General features: G+C 40.6%; 1 protein-coding gene across 5 annotated transcripts in view; it reads left to right on the forward strand.

Annotated features, from left to right (window-relative positions):
* The window catches only part of UTRN (utrophin), a gene marked incomplete at its 3' end in the record, with an annotated part of 327,257 nt that overhangs the window by 224,905 nt on the left and 83,740 nt on the right, over nt 1-18,612 (forward strand). For all 5 annotated transcript variants that reach the window (XM_083496211.1, XM_083496214.1, XM_083496212.1 and 2 more), the window contains one exon: nt 2,174-2,330. In XM_083496211.1, the coding sequence (XP_083352337.1) occupies nt 2,174-2,330 (157 nt within the window). The remainder of the gene's footprint in view (nt 1-2,173; nt 2,331-18,612) is intronic.

Below are 18,612 nucleotides of genomic sequence, written 5' to 3' on the forward strand. Positions count from 1 at the left end.
ATTAGGTGCACTGATAGGATGATAGAGTGTAAGTGACAGGAGAAGATTACAACCATTTCCTTGTGAGTATTGGGACACTCTCTGCTTACCATAGGTTAAAGTAGACAAGGGACTCAGAAAAATAAAAAGTTCTGACATTATCAAGAGTAGTTACACTAATGGTATGTCATATTAACTGAATTACAGCACAATGCTGCAGCAGTTCATTGATTCAGCAAAAATGCAGTAAGTAATCTGTACCAGCAATGCTCAGCTAGTTAACCTTAACCCCTTACTGCCCCTGTCATTCTGGGTATAAACCTGTCATAGACAGGTCTTATGGAAATCTGGACTTTTGCCCCTAAGAAGTCTGAAAGGGTTTTACATGTAGCTATTTTAAACTGGTGTGTTTGAGGACTACAGCTTGGTACACTGCACTTGGTGCTAAAACTGAAGCATAATATTCTGGAACATTTACTAGATTGCATAATTTGTAGTTTTAAAATAGAGAATGGGGATTTTCCTTACAAAATGTATTTTTAGTAATGTTTTCCATTGGAACCATTAAAATGAAACTAACCTGGCTCCCACCCAAAACACACAGAGGCACTTTCTTTATTCCAGCATGTAACGGTACAGGCTCAGTGCTCAGGAGTCACAATTCAGAAGTCCAGGAACAGGGCAAGAAGTTCAGAACTGAACAGAAACACACACACAGCTTTATGGCGGTCCATAGACCCAAAACTCACAGTACAACAATAGTATATATCAACAGTTATTAAGGTGTGAGATCGGCCTTGCTAGCCAACAGAGGAGCTTTAGCCAAACAGAAGCAACGAAGAAGTCCCCTGAAGTTTCCCTACTCCTCTTGCCAAGCTTTTCAAAACCAAGTGTGGCATCCTCACTCGTGAGACTCTGTCACCTTGTGGGACCAGGTCACACCTGGTTCTAGGTGACAGCACTGCAACCTCCTGCCTGGGCTCCTGTTCAGTCGCTGCTGGTTCCTGCTTAGCTTACCACCTCTGCTGATCAAAGCCTGCCCCAGCCTCCACTGACATTCTCTGCTGCACAAGAAGGTCAGAGGGGAGAGCCAGCATCTCTGCTCCCCCTTCTAAAAAGCCCCTCCTCCAACCCACGTTGCCAGAATTTAGTCCTCCCCTCTGTTTCTTCTCCCTTCCTGTCCTTCAGAGCCTTCCAATCCAAGCCTGACCCCCACAGTGCTGTGGGGCTCATGACATAAACTGAACTTCAGACCAGAAGTGCATAAATGGTCTTCCTTCCATAGTCTTGTCAAACAATCCCACACAATAACCCTTTATTAGTCATTTTAATAAAGAGTTTGTTAACGCCTCTCTTCACAGAGAGTTGTAAGATACAGTGGTACCTTGGGTTACATACACTTCAGGTTACATACGCTTCAGGTTACAGACTCCGTTAACCCAGAAATATTACCTCGGGTTAAGAACTTTGTTTCAGGATGAGAACAGAAATCGCATGGCGGTGGTGCAGCGGCAGCGGGAGGCCCCATTAGCTAAAGTGGTGCTTCAGGTTAAGAACAGTTTCAGGTTAAGAACAGACCTCCGGAATGAATTACGTTCTTAACCCGAGGTACCACTGTACAGGTATCTTCTGAGTTATGCTGCGTATGATAAGAAAGGTTACTATATTTGGTTTAATTATCTTGTTTAGCACAACCTCTAATCCATTTAGTACATGTCAGTTTCTCAGCAAGCATTTTTTGCCATATCCTATCTCTCAGTACCTGAACTGTGAAATTCCCCATCTTCTGGTGTCTTGAAATCTTCATGTGTGCTGCAGCTAGCAACAACACAGTGATTTGTTTGTATAATATAATTTGCAAACATGTCACTGTATATTGACAGTATCACAAGCAGGGAGTTCATTCTAATCCTAATTTGCACAATGTCTGAGACAAAACGAGGATTTCCCTTCATCCCATTTGGATACTCATTTGGTATCATTATGTATGATTTAGGTACCATTTGAGTATTTTACAACTTCTGTGGGCCACACATTTCAGACTAGATTCCTTTGCTTTTTTTGTATAAGCCATTTTGAAATGGTTATATCTAATAGATCATTTGAACAGTTATTTGGATTGCATTAAGGAAAATATCCTATAATATTTTAATGTAGCCTAAAGGTTAAAATGTTTTTCTGTGTCTCATTGCAGGGCTCACTTAGAGGCAAGTGCAGAGAAGTGGAATAAGTTGCTGTCATCACTGGAAGAGCTTATCAAATGGCTGAACCTGAAAGATGAAGAGATAAAGAAGCAGATGCCTATTGGTGGGGATGTTCCAGCATTACAGTTACAGCACGACCACTGCAAAGTGAGTTGCTTATCTTTCTACTGCCCATTCGACACTTTTTAAAATGCACAGCTCATTTGCAGTGCCTTTGTAAAACTGAACCAAGTGTGGGGAAAGAATTATCTCTACCCGCCATTTAGTCTTCTGCATAGCTAACTACTAACCACAGTGCAAGGCATAGCTAATTCTGGTACAAAACCAACAGTTTACCTTGTGCTCAATTATGGATGGGGAATTATTTCGTCCAGCCAGGCACACAGAGACACAATAGTCTCTTTTACTTACATACATCTGTCTGCATCCATACTTGGATTAAAGTCCACTGGATCATCTTAGTCAAAGTGACAAAAACTTCCCCAAACCAAGAGTGGCAAGTGTTGGGCAAAACAGTGTTTCCCCCTAGTGTTTCCTGGAGGGCATTCCAGGCTTTGGATGGCACCTCCTTCTGACTCTGGTAGGCAATCTCCTCTTCAGATGACCTCAGGGGCAAGCACCCTTGTGCCCTCCTTGACCAACAGCACAGCAAGGATGACCTTTTAGCTCCCCTGCAGCATCCATCAACGTTAGCAGGGCACCACACTTCCATTGGATTGCCACACTGATGAAGCTGGAAACACTGTGTCCGTGTAGAACTGTCGCTAACAATAACTGACTGCATACACTTGAACACAGATAAAAACAGACTGAGAGAATAATCCAGGAAATCCCTCTGGAAGGTCCTGGCTGCCACTCCACATATACAGTGCTGGCCAAAGCTTCTAACATACAGCTGAACCAAGCAACATCTTATTAAACATAGGAAAGCAGGCTTTCATTCAGTGTGTGTGTGCTTGATAGAGAGTTGTGAATTTTTAGGATTTAAGATGTTGGTATTCATGCTAACAAAGGTTTTAAAATGCAATAGTATGAAATAAAAAGTTTTAAATTAAAAAACAAACATTGATCTTTGTCTACCATGATAGTTTCTGATCTGTGCATTGTCCAGAAAGCAGATTTGATGGGAGAGCAAACATTTTCAGTGATAGTGTCCTAAGCTTTGGGATGTTTTCTACAGGGACGCCCCCCTTCTTACTATCATTTAGGTGCCAGGCAAAAAAGTTTGTTTTTCCAGCCTTTAAAAACTACTAATGTGGTTGACTTATTTCAGATTGTTGTGTTAGTTTGCATGCTGTATGTTTTATGGTTGTATTGTTGCTATTATTTTTTTACTCCTTTGTTAGCCACTGTGGAAACAAATTTAAGCAGGTAAATAGCGTTCTGGAGTTTTGACTGAATAGGATAAATGTGGGATTCTTAAAGAAACTTTTATAATGTCTGCTTATCCAGGTTAATTCTTGTTTCTTTATATAAATGAAATTCTTGAAAATCAATATATAAACATTAAAAAGGGAGAGCAAGAAAAGAATCTAGTCTGTTGATGCAACCTACCAGGAAGACATTGCCCTATGTAAACTTCGTAAAAATGAATGGGAGCTGTGTAGGAGCATGTTGATTGCTCTTTCTATGATTATTATTGACTGACATTGTTAAATGATTCTCTGCATCATCAGTCATCTGTGTTCCCTCTAGTTAATGCACCTGTCTATACAAAGGAAGGTTGTAAAGAAAACAAAAACATCACCATCTGAGTAAATAACAATTTCCCAGAATTTCACAATAAAAGCAAATTGCTGCAGCCTTACACAATTTTGCATGGAGAGGATAGGACCATGTGCTGGTCCTGCACAATACCAGAAAAGTGTTAATTTTTGCATCTGGGCTTCATGGAAGGGATGTTTTTCTTTCTTGGTCAGCTCTCAGTTTAGGGAGGAATGCTATATAATACAGTGGTGCCTCGCAAGACTAAATTAATCCGTTCCGCGAGTCTCTTCGTCTTGCGTTTTTTTCGTCTTGCGAAGCACGGCTATTAGCGGCTTAGCGGCTTAAAGAAAAAGGAAACAAACTCGCAAGAAGCAAGCCCATAGGGAAATTCGTCTTGTGGAATGACTCAAAAACGGAAAACTCTTTCGTCTAGCGAGTTTTTCGTCTTGCGAGGCATTAGTCTTGCGGGGCACCACTGTATAGGCAATAGCTTACAAGTTTAAAAGGTTGCTAAGATCAAATGAGGGCAACTTAAAAGTTATCATGGGGAAATAATCTGTTCAAAGAGTATTCCTCTTATCTCCTTTTTCTTTTTATAAACTTCCTTTTTATGAAAGACTTTAACAAATAGCTGTATAGAGTTGAAATCCACCAACTACTTATTTTATGAGAGAGAGAGTGAGAGAGAGATTGGTAATCTATATAATAAAAAAATGTGCACGCAGGATTATTTTTTATTGGTTATCCATTGAGCTGTTGCTTTTTTTAATTTAGTATTTTTTAAATTAGGTGGGGTTTTTTTTGTAAGTAGGCTATTTTGAAGGGTTAACTAACCTGTGGCTCTCCAGATGCTCTTATCTGTCAGATGCTGTGTGGTGGTTGCTTGTGAGTAACCAGGCAGGACTCCGACCTGGCTCTTACATGTTTTATTGGTGCAAACTATTTACAGTGCAGAACCACAAAGTTCATGTCCGTCTTATTCACTTGCAGAATCCAGGAGTGGCCCCTTCCAGTTTCTCCCCCAACATAAGAACTTAGACACCCCAAATCTCTGCCTCCCTCCTTACGTTTCACCACTCTGCGCAAGTTGGGCGACGGAAACTTCATGTCTGCCTCCTGGCCAGCCGGGCTAGGTGAGGTGCTTGGGCTCTCAGTAGCATCTTTGAGCCCTTCCCTCTCTTGGCTGCCCCCTTCCCCCTCTGCTCCACTGGAGGTGTGGCTTTCCCCACCGCTGGACGAGGAGCTGCTCCTCAGAAGCCTTGGAGGCTCTCTGTATCCCCCTGCCTCCCTCCCCTTTTCTGATGGCAGTTCCCTGACATTATCCCTTCCATTATCCCTAACCATTATGTCAGTTGGAGTCCAGCATCATCTAAGGACCACAGACAAGCCACCTCTGCTTCTGTGCATTGTGTTGCTTTTGTCATGGCCATAATGGTTTGTGCAACAAGTGTTAACGTTCAAAGAGCAACTCTTCCTATCTTTATCACTAAAATGAGAAGCTTTGTTTATTTGCTTAGAATGCTACTGCTATGGAAATGTTCACTGTTCAAGCAAGCATTATTAATGCAGGTGGAAAATGAATCAATCCAACAAATTCTTAGAAAAACAAATATTCTCTTCTGTTTACGGTCATGCTGTGCAATGAGAGAGATAAAGGGACAGGGATGCAGGAAAAGAGGGATAATCAGTTGTCTGTCACCAGAACACTATTTCAGCCCTGTTGTGAGTTTCCAAAATGGGACTTCCTGCAATATTGCATGATCACGTAGCCTCCTACATAGTGGCACTGATGGAAATCAGTTTTGCTTTATTTCATCCACTTGACGACAATTAAACTCCAATCTCTGTCCATTCTCAGTACTTCATAAACTCTCTTACATACTCCCCTTAGTCCAATCTCTTCTTATTTAGTTCCATTGCTTCATGTTATCTCTCTGCTAACTTCTTATAGTTTTAATACGCTGTTCTCACTTCAAAATAAGTTATGACACTTTTTTGTTTAATGTTGCTCATTTAATGGCTCTCTCCTTCTGTTCACTTTCCCTAGTGCATTGCTTCAAAAACACTATGCAAATAAGTATGGTGTAATTTTAAAATTTGTTTGCCTGATTCATTTGTGTGCTACCAGAATGTGCTTGAGTGCTAGAATATATATATATATATTAATTTTCTTAATTTGCTTGAGGTTGTATTATCAGCAGTTATGTTTTGTGTAAAGAAGTTTATACAGAGAGGGTCTAATAGACACAAGGGCTATAAAGAGATAGTGACACTGAAACAAATAGTAGCCATTAATAAATGCATGTACTTCCAAATTGTTCTGACCTCCTGGTGTTTTATCACTTTTCTGTACTTAGTTGTTAACAGATTTATTCCATGATGGGCACAGTCCTGAGCCTGTGATTGCAATGCACAATTTTAGTAATAAGCCATTTTTCTGTTCCCTGTTATTAGAGTTGGTTTTTGGCAACTAATGCATGCGCTGGTATAAATAAAGCACAAGGAGGTCTATGACTGTATGCAAATAAAAAAAAAATAAAGTCGCATCTGTAAATGTTCTTATGCAGGCATAGGCAAACTTGGCCCATCAGATGTTTTGGGACCGCAACTCCCATCATTCCTGACCACTGGTCCTGTTAGCTAGGGATGATGGGAGTTGTAGTCCCAAAACACCTGGTGGGCCAAGTTTGACTATGCCTATTCTTATGCATCTGCACAAATACATGAGCTCTGCGGGTAAATAAAAATAATGTTCTTACCTATCCATAACATTAACAGACAGCATGAAGCAATTTGCCATACTACTTAACCTCTGACTCATAAAATGTGGAAGATGGCTCCCAGAATCAGAAAAAATGCAGAACACAATGAGGAATTTAAAAGGGTCAGGCTAGGCATCTCCAGAGGAGATTTAGTTCTCTAAAAGCTTATTCCATTTTTCATGATGAGTAATTTCCCTGTGCTGACACTGATTCCACCCCCCCCCCCAAATAATCTAGCTAGAGCATAGGTTTCCAAACTGATCCATGAGCTTCAGTCAAGTGGTCCGTGGTGTGTCAGTAAAGCACAATTAAAAACCATGCAGTATAAATTGTAATGCATTAAAATTGCCACAACAGGCAGAAAAATTAAGTGGTCCATCAAGATCCTCAACATTTTTCAAGTGGTCCAATAGGGCGCGGAGAAGTCTGGGAACTGCTGGGCCAGAGAACAGGCTGCCATTTTCCCTTTGCCTCCAGCAGCTTTGTAGTCAGGCAGCATTGACTGGACAGCATGCTTTGTTATTTTCTTCGTTCTAATGGAGGACTGCTGGGGAGGGTGGTTCTAACTATCATAGAGATTTAACTGACCCTGTCATTGTACATTTCCCACTTTCCCCATGGGAAAGGGGTGGTTCAATCTCTAAATGAGATTGGCAAGAAAGCCTCCCCCTCATGCAATAGCACCTGCATTCAACGAAAAAACCCCCAAGAGTTCCATATAAGGTATCAGCCCTGTATTTCCGCCATCATGGTTCTTCCTGTCAGAACACCATTCTAGAGTTTGATTGATTTCTTCTCTTTAAAAGCTCTTCCTTAACGCCAGGGCCTTGTGAAATTCAAGCTCAAAACAAACAAACAAAACCCTGCATCAAGCCAATCTGATTTATACACTAAGAAACACTGAGTTCTTTTTCCTTTGTAATTTATGCAAATTAAGAACATTTGCATACTTTTTTCTTATTTTGTACAATCGACCTACATTTTAACTGTATTGAATAATCTGGGAGTGACAGATTTGAGAAGGAGCAATTAACTATGCAGGCCAGTGAAGCCTCCATCCCCAAACACTAGACATCTTACTCAAACCGATCCCCTGAGTTCTGAGATTCCAGGAGGAATTTCCCACTCACACCTAATTCTATCTTCTCAGCCACCAGGGCTAGAAACTTGCAGGTTTTCTTTGAATCATAGGAACCTAAATTCCTGGTGTAAGCCAAGAGATAGACAGCAGTTGTAGCTGCAGGATTCACAGGAGGTGTCAGCTTGGCAATATTCTTATTCTGACTCAGCTGTCCAGAGAATGCACAGGCTCAGAGACTGAAAATTTATTCCTAGAGCCGTAGAATCAAAATTGCTTACTTCTTTGCTGGGAATGAAGTATTGATGTAGCCCCTATTGTATGCTAGAAGGCTCCCCTTTCTAAAGAAACGTAAAGCGTGGGGAGGGAGAAAAAACATTTTACTAGTTGCATATTTTTGCAAAGATGCAGCTCTTGCAGAATCACTTGAGCAAAAAAAATCTAAAAGAATGGATTTCAGAAAGGGGTCCATATTTTTTATTCTATTCCTTCTTCAAAATGATTTATCTGCATCTTTTCTGCAGAGGGAGGCGGTGGTGGGGAAGATGCCAAGAATGCAAGCATTTGGTTGATTTATAGAGCATAGAGGGAGGTTGGTGAGAGAGTGAGATCTCAGAATGTGGGTTGAGGAAACGTGTTGAAGTGCTAGGTTAGGTACTTGTGGCTAAGCTGCTAGGACAGAATGAAATGACTGGGATTGTTTTTAAGCATGGAGGAAAGCCGCTTTATTTGAGAAGGAAAACTGTGAGACTGAGAGCCAAGGCCCAGAGGATAATAATTAAATGCTGTAAAAGCCTAAAGCGGGGCAGGTGGGGGAAAGAAAATGGAAATTACAGTATAAGCAGGGTATGTAAAGGGATTGAACAGGGATGGGTTTAATTATGTAAGGTGAGGAGAAAAATGAAACATGCTGAATGAGCGAAATCACAGACACTGAGGGAAAGAGAAGGGAGGGCAGCTGTGGAACAAATTATTGTTTTATTACCTGTATTCTTCCCTTTCCCAGGGTGGCTAGCAGCATTGAAAACCTGACATTGAAAACAAAACCATAAACTAAAATCCAGTATAATTATAAAACAATCACCAATACAGTTCAGCAATGCATTTCTTGATAGGCGGTTCATTGTGGGAGGCAGGGTTGCAGTGCCTTGTGTACTCTTCCCTTCTGCAGACCATCTTCCATTTTGGGGGGAATAACTGGTTTGTCTTCCACTTGCACTGTCAGAGTGATCTCTTTAGCACTATGTTGAATTCCTCCCTATAGTTCTTTGGGAAACATACACCTGTATAGTCAGATCTGCTGGTTCTCAACTCACTTAATGGAAGTTAGTTTTCTAAGCAGTCATCTAATTTGCATTCATTCAATGCAATTGAGCCATTATCGTATCCGTTGCTATTATTAAATGCTTTCCCATATATTGTCAATTGAAAACCATTGTGTTGTGCTGAAAGCAACAGTTAATGTTAATTACTGAGTACTAGCACAAATAGAGACCTTTCTTCAAATCCACACTAAGCTAATTTGTATACATTGATCTACTTATATGCCTTCCGGATAAAAAGAAAGCAAAAAATGGCTATCAAACATAGCAACCAATTGCTGATGCTTTTGACTGTTTGGCCTTTTCCGTTGCTTTTATTCTAACAAACTGCTGCTAGAAAAATTCCATATAAAACAATGTTGCAAGTTGTGAAGATTAGAAGATGGTATAGCAAAAGCACCTGATAATTTAGAGCTATATTTTCATAAAATGTTCCTTAGCTGCTTTGACAAGCACCATGGAGTTAATATGCATGGAGAATAAGGCTGAAACTCTCCGCCAGAGGTTGGGAAACCTGTAACCCTCCTGATGTTGACTAAAGCTCCCATAATCCCTGCCCACTGGCCATGCTGGCTGGGACTTGGAATTCAAAGCATCTAGAGGTGGTTCTCCACCATGCCCTTTTCTCACCATCTCGTCCAAGTATTTGGTCAGAACATGGAAGGATGGGAGAGATTGCATCTGCTGGCCCAGCCCTAAACCTTCATGTGTGTAGAGCTCTACACAGAGCTTGTGGGTAGTGCCAGCCAGTGCTGCCCTCAAAACGAATGCAGTCAGTCTGGATTTTCCTGTGGGAGGCTCCCACTGCAGGCAACAGTTGGATGTGTTGTCATGTGCAGATTCAGTGCTAATGGTGGAAGGGAGATCTGTACTCTGTGATGCCCCATGACAATCTCTTTCTGTTTGTACAACTCTACAATATGCAGATCAGTATACTGTCAGAGTAAAAAAAAAGGGGGTCGGGCAAAATGTTTAAATCTCACACAATCAAGATTGGTTAACAATTTCTACATATCACTCGTTTTCTCTGTGCTTATCTACTGTAGATAAGCCTTGTTTGAAAAACTGGGTACAACAGGATTGATAGGGGCTCTTATTCGCCTAAACCCTACTCAACGTAGACCATTAAAATTCATGAACCTAGTTAGTCATTGTCATTAGCTTTAATGGGTCTGCTCTAAGTAGGACTAGTACCATTCTATGTGAAGAGGGAGAAGTGTGATCCCACCCCTAAACTCCACACATTGATTAGGTCTTCTTGACAGAGCCTGTGTATAAGCTGTATGCCACAAGCTGTATGTGATTACCGTATTTTTTGCTCTATAAGACGCACCCGACCATAAGATGCACATAGTTTTTAGAGGAGGAAAATAAGAAAAAAATATTCTGAATTGAAGAGCAATCCCTCTTGTTGTTCTGGCTTCAGGGATAGCCGCACAAAGCCTCTTCAGCGCAGTGGGAGTGTTCCTCCTGCTGCGCTGAAGAGACTTCACGTTGCTTTCGCTGAAGCCAGAACAGCAAGATTGCGCAGCAATCCCTCCTGCTGTTCTGGCTTCAGCAATAGCTGTTCAGCCTGCATTCACCCCATAAGACGCACACACATTTCCCCTTACTTTTTAGGAGGGAAAAAGTGTGTCTTATAGTGCGAAAAATATGGTATATCCTGCGTATCTACAAATTATTCAAATTTAATTCCACTACAAATGTTAGTTTACTCACTGTTGCTAAATGATTGTGTTATCACCAATTACTGGTGTTATGAAGGGTCACAGTAATTTTACATACATTCACAATCTTAAATGAATTGTCACGGACAGCAATTTTTCATTCCCATGCCATTTCATTCTCAACTTCTATATTCTTCTTCCTGCGGAACCTGTGACCCTCTAGATGGTGCTGGATTACAGCTCCTATTGTCCCTGACCACTGACAATGTTGGTGGGGGCTAATGGGAACTGGAGTCCACAATATCTGGAGGGCCACAGGTCCCACCCCTTGCTTTGCACTCATGTGTATATCATATACCCTGGCAGCTGAGGATTATGCTTCATGTGGTCTCTAGTCAGTGAAAGTTTATGCCACAGTAAGTGTGTTAGCCTTTAATGTGCCACTAGACTCGGTTGATTTTCCCGCAACAGGCTAACATAACTATCCCACTGGAAATTGCGCTATAAATATTGTGTTGAACGTTTCTGAAGAAAGGGCTAAGGAATAACTTTTTTTCCTCTTAGCATGTATGTACCAAATACTTTCCTTCAATTGCTGAGACATTTTCAATTTGATTTAATCATATCTTTAAAATATTTCTTAGTTTTTAGAAGACAAATTACAGCTTTACTTTGTTTTTAATAGGGAAGGGGAGGAGGGCATTAATAGTTCCACATATTGATCCACTTCGTTTCCGGCCCAATTCAAAGTGCTGGTTTTGACTGATAAAGCTTCAATGGCTCAGGGCTGCAGTACTTCCAAGGTCTTCCTCTCCCCATATGAACCACCTGTGATCATCATCTGAGGCCCTTCTTCATGTGGCCCCTCCATGAGAGATCTGGAGGGTGGCAACACAATAATGGGCCATTTCTACCTGTTAGTGGATTGCCTTTAACTATAAGTGGCCTTTTAGAAGTGGGTGGGATGTTTTTGATGTATTTTTCCACCACTTGATTTTAATGTATCTATGTGGGGTTTTTGATTGTAAATCATTTTGGGTTGCCAAAATCAGTGTGGTACATTTAAGATAATCTATAAGCTTCTAGAGAAATGACATCCTCACTATCTTAGAAGTGTTCCAGGGGAAAAATCTGAAAGGCTTTTCATATGTGTCCATGATTCAGAGCCTCTTCCCTCCAGATTGTTGAAATACAACTCCCATCATCCCTGACCATGTTGGCTGTGGCAGACAGGAGTATCTGGTTTATTCAACCAGCATATCAGAATCGGGATGATGATCATTTGTTAAATATGTTAGTCAGTTTATCTTGCCCGATCCAAATTTTGGCAACCCAAAATGATTTACAACCAACCAACCAACCAACAAAAAACCCACATAGATACATTAAAACCAAGGGAAAAAATAAATACATTAAAAACATCCCACCCACTTCTAAAATAACTAGAATTAAAAGACTGGAAATATGGCAAATTAACTATACGTAAATTTGCAATGCATTTTTCTTTTTTTTATTAGTAATGGTTTTCTCAGGGTTTTAGTAAGAGAAACTAGATGCTACTTTTAAAAAGATAGTGTCTGATAAAGACTCAGAAATAAAATGACACAGAGATTAAACAACAGATGGTAGAGCCTACTGTGAGTGTATAAATCTAGCAGAGCCTTAACCTCGTAAGGACTACTCAGGAGACGCGTTAAAGCAGTGTTTAGTGTTGATTTCTTCTTCTTTCTATAAAAACACCCAAGATCCATCGCTCGCCAGCCTTCTGGGATTTCATGGTCACTAAAGAATCTGTCGTGTACTGAAACATCAAGCAAAAAGCATCTTGCTTGTAATTGTCAATACTGTTCTGTTCAGAACGGACAGGGATGCACTGGCGGAGGAATGGGGGTGCGGAGGGGGCAGACCACCCTCCGCACCACTATTTCGGTAGGGTGCCATTGCGGCACCCCCCCCCCCCCGGACACGTGCCACGCACCCCGGGGGCACCAGCCATGCCCCCGCCTGCTCTCTGCCCCCGGTAGCGGAGCTTGCAGCTTCGCCACTGCAGGGATGGAATCTGACAGTTTTATCCTCTGTATTATATTTTGTTTATTCCTGTTATGAACTTTTGTGTTTTCCTATTATGTTGCACTCCACACGCCAATTTCAGGAATCCTGTTGACAACAGTTTACTTTGGTTTTTATGCATATATACGCAAAACAGATTTTGCTACAACTTTCTGTGGTGAGCATATTGTGAGATCTGCTTGCAAGGCGCATTTAATGCTGATTTTCATATCATTAGCTTAGCTGGTACTAATTGCATACTTCACAGTCTGAAACAACAACTTAATTAATTAGTTTTGACTCTGGATTCAGTGACGCTATATGGTATGGTTAAGGGCAAAAGAATATGTACCTCAAAATACATTCACCAAATTGTTTTCCATGAGACTATTGACAAATGTAAAATTTTGGGATCATAGTTGAAACTTTGAAGTCCCATGTGATAAGTGAATGCAAGCAATTGCAGAAACAAATATTATTTTTGAGAGGGGCTTTTTAACATGTAGCAAATTGTCCAGGAAATGTGTTACAAAACTACAAAAGTAAACCCTATCAATACGCAAATGTATTTCTGTTTTTAGAGTATTCTGAACTATGGTAGCACATATCTCCTATTTCTGAGTTATCTGAATTCATGAAAAAGTTTAAGTGTTAAGCATAACTAAGATGAAGTGGGATAACTCATATGTTTGGAATGCAACTGGCTTGGAGGCCTTAGGTTGCCTGCTGTGACAATTTTACAACACACTTCAAGCGTTAAGTCTCCATGCCAAATTCACTGGCCAAACTAACAGAAAAAAAAGAACCCAACATGGATGAAAGTTCCTGAGGAAGGAATTGCTAAAAGTGCAATCTCCAAGATAATCTCCAAAATAATTCCAAGAGATAAATCTGAGAGACATCTGAAAATGCTTAGTCCTTTGCTGAAAATGAAGAAGAAATGGAAGGATGGACAGAATGCACATACAGTGGTGCCCCGCAAGACGAATGCCTCACAAGACGGAAAACTCGCTAGACGAAAGAGTTTTCCGTTTTGGAGGTGCTTCGCAAAACGAATTTCCTATGGGCTTGCTTCGCAAGACGACAATGTCTTGTGAGTTCCTGCTGGTTTTTTCCCCTCCCCCCCTTTTTAAGCCGCTAAGCTGCTTATCAGCTGATCCGATCAGCAGATAAGCCACTAAAAGCCGCTAATAGCGCTAATCCGCTAATCCTTCAATGGGCTTGCTTCGCAAGACGAAAAAACCGCTAGACGAAGAGAATCACAGAACGGATTCTTTTCGTCTTGCGAGACACCACTGTAGATGTGTGGGCCAGACTTATAGGCACAATGACAGGAAAGCTAAAGCTGAGAATTAGCTGAGGCTAGTTAGGGATGCTCAGAGCTGTAAAAATGTGTTTTTCAGGAATGTTTGAAAGAGAAGGAAGGAAATGACAGGCCATCTGCTCAGTCAGGATGCTGGCATGTTAATTAGTGACAAAGAGAAGGCAGAATAGTTCAACCCCTATTTTGCCCTTGTTCCCCCCGACCCTGGAAAAAAGTATTCTTAAACAATATTCAGTGTTACTTATGGATATTCTTAAAGCACTGAAATAATGTTTCTTTTAAAATTTATTTATATTAAATTTGTATACCACCCTTCATCCATAGATCGCAGGGTGTTTCACAACATAAAATGACAAATAGCTATCACTGGTGTCTGTTCTTATTTACTTCTTTTATTTAACAAAATGTATCTACTACTTAGTAGAACTAAAGACCTCTGAATGGTTTACAAGACTGCGTTCCCGTATTTTTTGTGTATTCCATAACCTTTGGTGTATATATATTTTTAGCCTTCCTTGAGCTGAACCAGTAATTGCTCTGGGAAACCAAAGTCTAAATTTGTAACCACAAATTCATATAGTTATGTAAAATGGTACTGGCAGACTTTAATTAAAATAATTATTCTTCAGGCTTTTGTAATCTTTTCTCAATTAAGCAATGTTTTTCTGCATTCCTGGCCTTAGTTGAATCCTGTCACATTTGTGTGAAGTTGCACTGGTTAAAGCTCTGCTTTAATCAAGTTATTTTTCTCTCAGGAGTTGATCTTAGTCTTAACCCTTTTAATCAAATATAAATGTGCATTAATTTTACTGTTTAGATGTATTTTTTTTAAAAAACAACCCTTCCTCCAGAACCGATTTGTGTTCAGTCACTAATACAAATATTCCACATTCTTTTTTCTTCTTTTTAAAGAATTAAGATATCTCCTAGCACTTCTGAGGACTTTGCCGTGAACCTATAATATACTCAACAGGGGTTGTCTTTTCTTTTCTTAAAATGGAAATAAGCTTCTGACTAGGAAACGACTCTATTCTTTTGTTACTTGCAATGCATTGATTCATAAAGCTGTATCCCGGAGGTTGCTTGTAGGCACTAGGTAGGTGACCCTAGTGCATTTTTTGAATTGTTTCTTTATTGTTTCTGATTTTTAAAGAAAGATGACAGGAACTTCCGTCACCTGTAGAGGCTTCTCTCTCCCACTCTCTCTCTCTCTCTGTGTGTGTGTGTTTGATATACAGTGGTACCTCGCAAGACGAATGCCTCGCAAGACAAAAAACTCGCTAGACGAAAGGTTTTTCCGTTTTCGATTTGCCTCGCAAGACGAATTTCCCTATGGGCTTGCTTCGCAAGACGAAAACCGTTAAAACCATGCTTCGCAAGACGAAAAATTCGCTAGACGGCAAAACTCGCGGAACGAATTAATTTTGTCTTGCGAGGCACCACTGTAGATGCAGTTGAGCAGAGTGAGTGGCAGAAATGCTTATGTGGTCTATGCAGTGCTTTTTTTCTGAAAAAGTGTTTAGGGGTACTGTGGTACCTCAGGTTAAGTACTTAATTCATTCCAGAGGTCCGTTCTTAACCTGAAACTGTTCTTAACCTGAAGCACCACTTTAGCTAATGGGGCCTCCCGCTGCCGCCTCGCCGCCGGAGCACGATTTCTGTTCTCACCCTGAAGCAAAGTTCTTAACCTGAGGTGCTATTTCTGGGTTAGCGGAGTCTGTAACCTGAAGTGTATGTAACCCGAGGTACCACTGTACTCTCATTTTGACGCAAGAAAATCACCATTTTATAGTTCAAATTGGGAAAAATAAATACAGCAAATGGACAAAAGCACAAAGATTCACAAAATGTTTAGGGGTATGCGTATCGCTGTGTCTCCCCCCCCCCCCGCCAGAAAAAAGCACTGGGTGTATGAGAGAGGGAGGGGAGAGAGCTTATACATGTGAAGTCTGTAAGAGGAGAAGGGGATATGTTTGTGTGTGTGAGAGAGAGAGACAGAGAGAGCACAAGAGAAAGTGGTGGGTGGTCTGTATGGGTGGTTTGCGAGAGAGGGGGGGGACAGATACATTTGGGCAGAGAAAGAGGGTGTGTGGCTGTGGAAGTGTAAAAGTGTGTGTGAGAGAGATGCATGTGTCTTTGGTCTCATTGTGCAAAAGAGGGAGTGAGCATGATGTGGTTATCTTGTATGTTTTCCCTGATACTGGTCAATACTTCCTGTTACTAAACAGCAGCAGCATTGTGGGGGGGTTTTGTGTGTGTGTAATCAGTATTGTGTGATCTCCAGAATCTGGACAAGCAGGCCATAGCTGACTTCCTACATGAAGTATAAGATTGCCCAGGAGGTAACAGCAATGACCTTATTCTCCCTATAATTTTTTTGTCATGCCATGCGTACCTGGTAGCCATTTTGTGATTGGAGCCCACAGCACTTTCTCAAAGTTTCTATTGCTCCCAAAAGGCTTCTGATGTCTTCTGTAGCCCAACTAGTATTTAATAAAATCAGCATTTTATAAATAAAGTAAAATGGGTTTGAAATGCAACACTCAGAGGATGCATGGGACAAAGTTTTAAATTTGTGTGCATAGTTTTTATCCTCACAACATACATGAGCTCATACATGAGACTATTTTGAAGTGGATCAGTTGCTGAAATTCACCTTTGTTTTATAACAGCAACAACATTTTATTTAAAGTCCACCCTCCCCAGCCAGGGCCAGGCTGAGGGCGGCTAACACCAAATATAAATTACGTAATAGAAAAAACAACGACAAACAAACAGTTAATTAAAATACGGCTTAAAATACAGCTTAAAATTCAGCCTTGTTTTAGTAGTAGCCCATAAATCAAGACCATAAAGGGAGGAAACATCAGATATTCACCCGAGCCAGCTATCCATGCTAGTCCTACATGGGCCAGCAAAAAAGCCAAGGCAAAATTTATATACCAAATCCCATATAAGGGGTCAGAGTGAGTCTAAGCCGAAGGCCAGGCGGAACAGCTCTGTCTTGCAGGCCCTGTGGAAAGTTGCAATGTGATTTTATGATCTGCCCCAGGAAAAGGGCAGATTCCTCTTCACAAGTTGATATAATGCCTTGATAAAGTTTCTTTTGTTACAACACAGAATCTGTATTGCAACAAAGTCTCTTGATTTCTTGTAAGCCATATAAAAACTGTTTTTCCTCAGTCGCTTCAACCTCAAGAGCTTTCCATTTCCACCCATAACTATAAAAGAAACAAATTTCTCCAACACCTGTCTCAGTATAATTAGAGGGTAATTCAATACCAGTGGATGGTATTGGGACATAAACCTGTGAAAGACCCAACAGATTCAGGCTCAAATAAAAAGTGCCTTTACTTCACTGGTGCCTAATAAAAGTGATTTAGATGATGTGTTCTGTTTTTAAGAAATCCTCATGTTTTCTAATTGAAAATGGCCTCACCTTCCTCTATCAAAAAACTTTAGCAGACGTACCTGTTCAGCAGAAGCCTGTGTAAATTGTTTGATAAAGCTAAAAATGAGATAGTTCTTTTAAAATACATGTGATGTTTTTTGGGTTGATAGTGCTGTGCAATACATTTTTGGGGATGTATTTTTTTTTGGGGGGGGAGTTGTTGCAATGTGATTTCTGACTTAAAAGGTAAGTCTATACTACAGGCGTTCATCATAAAGATTATGCAAGCCCAGTCCTAGAGTGAATTTTGTTGGAGCTCATTTTGAGGAAATAATAGCTTTGGGGAAAAGATATTCCACATTTCCACCAACATATTCTAGAGAGAAGGCAACACCTTCATGGGTTTTCTTGGTATAGTGAAGGAATGGGGAACCTCTGTATCGTTAATGATCTTTCCAGTTAAAATAAGCAAGTGATGTTTTTTCTGTTTTCAGTTTAGGAAGAGAACAGAACAGACCAAAGTAGACAGCAGACAATTGTGGATAAATGTTTATAGTTCTGTTCCCTGATTTTAGTTTGTACCACAGCTTACAGGGCAAAGAAATAAAGTAAAATAATTGCATGCATTTATTTCACAAAACAAAGTGTTTCTAACTGGTAAGAATGCCTTTTATTCAACAGAATAGATACTACTGTTCACCAGGCATTTTCTGACATTTAGAAGAAAAAAGGGCAATGGAATACAATGTCAAATGTTAGGATTTGACTGTTCAACAATAGACATTCCTAGTGGGATTTCGGATTTTTGTCTAAATAGGCCTCTGTTCCATGTTGCAAACTGCTTCCAGGAAGCAGTAAGTCATGTGGCAATGGAGAGCTACTGTTCTAGAACTGGGGTTGCTCTTTACCCAGTGAGAAGAAAAATGCAGTATGATGAAGAGGGCAGAATTTTCTGCTTATTACATGTGAAACATCCAGTCCAGCAGCTGCTCTAACAGACACTGAGCTAGGGATGGGAAGAAATTGAGACCTGTTTTATGTAAACTTGCCTAATTTGCACCTCCTGAAACAATAAAGGGAAAGGGAAAGGTACCCCTGCCCGTACGGGCCAGTCTTGACAGACTCTAGG

This window comes from Podarcis liolepis, assembly GCF_965112155.1.
Source record: "Podarcis liolepis genome assembly, chromosome: 3".
In the NCBI taxonomy this organism is placed as follows: domain Eukaryota; kingdom Metazoa; phylum Chordata; class Lepidosauria; order Squamata; family Lacertidae; genus Podarcis; species Podarcis liolepis.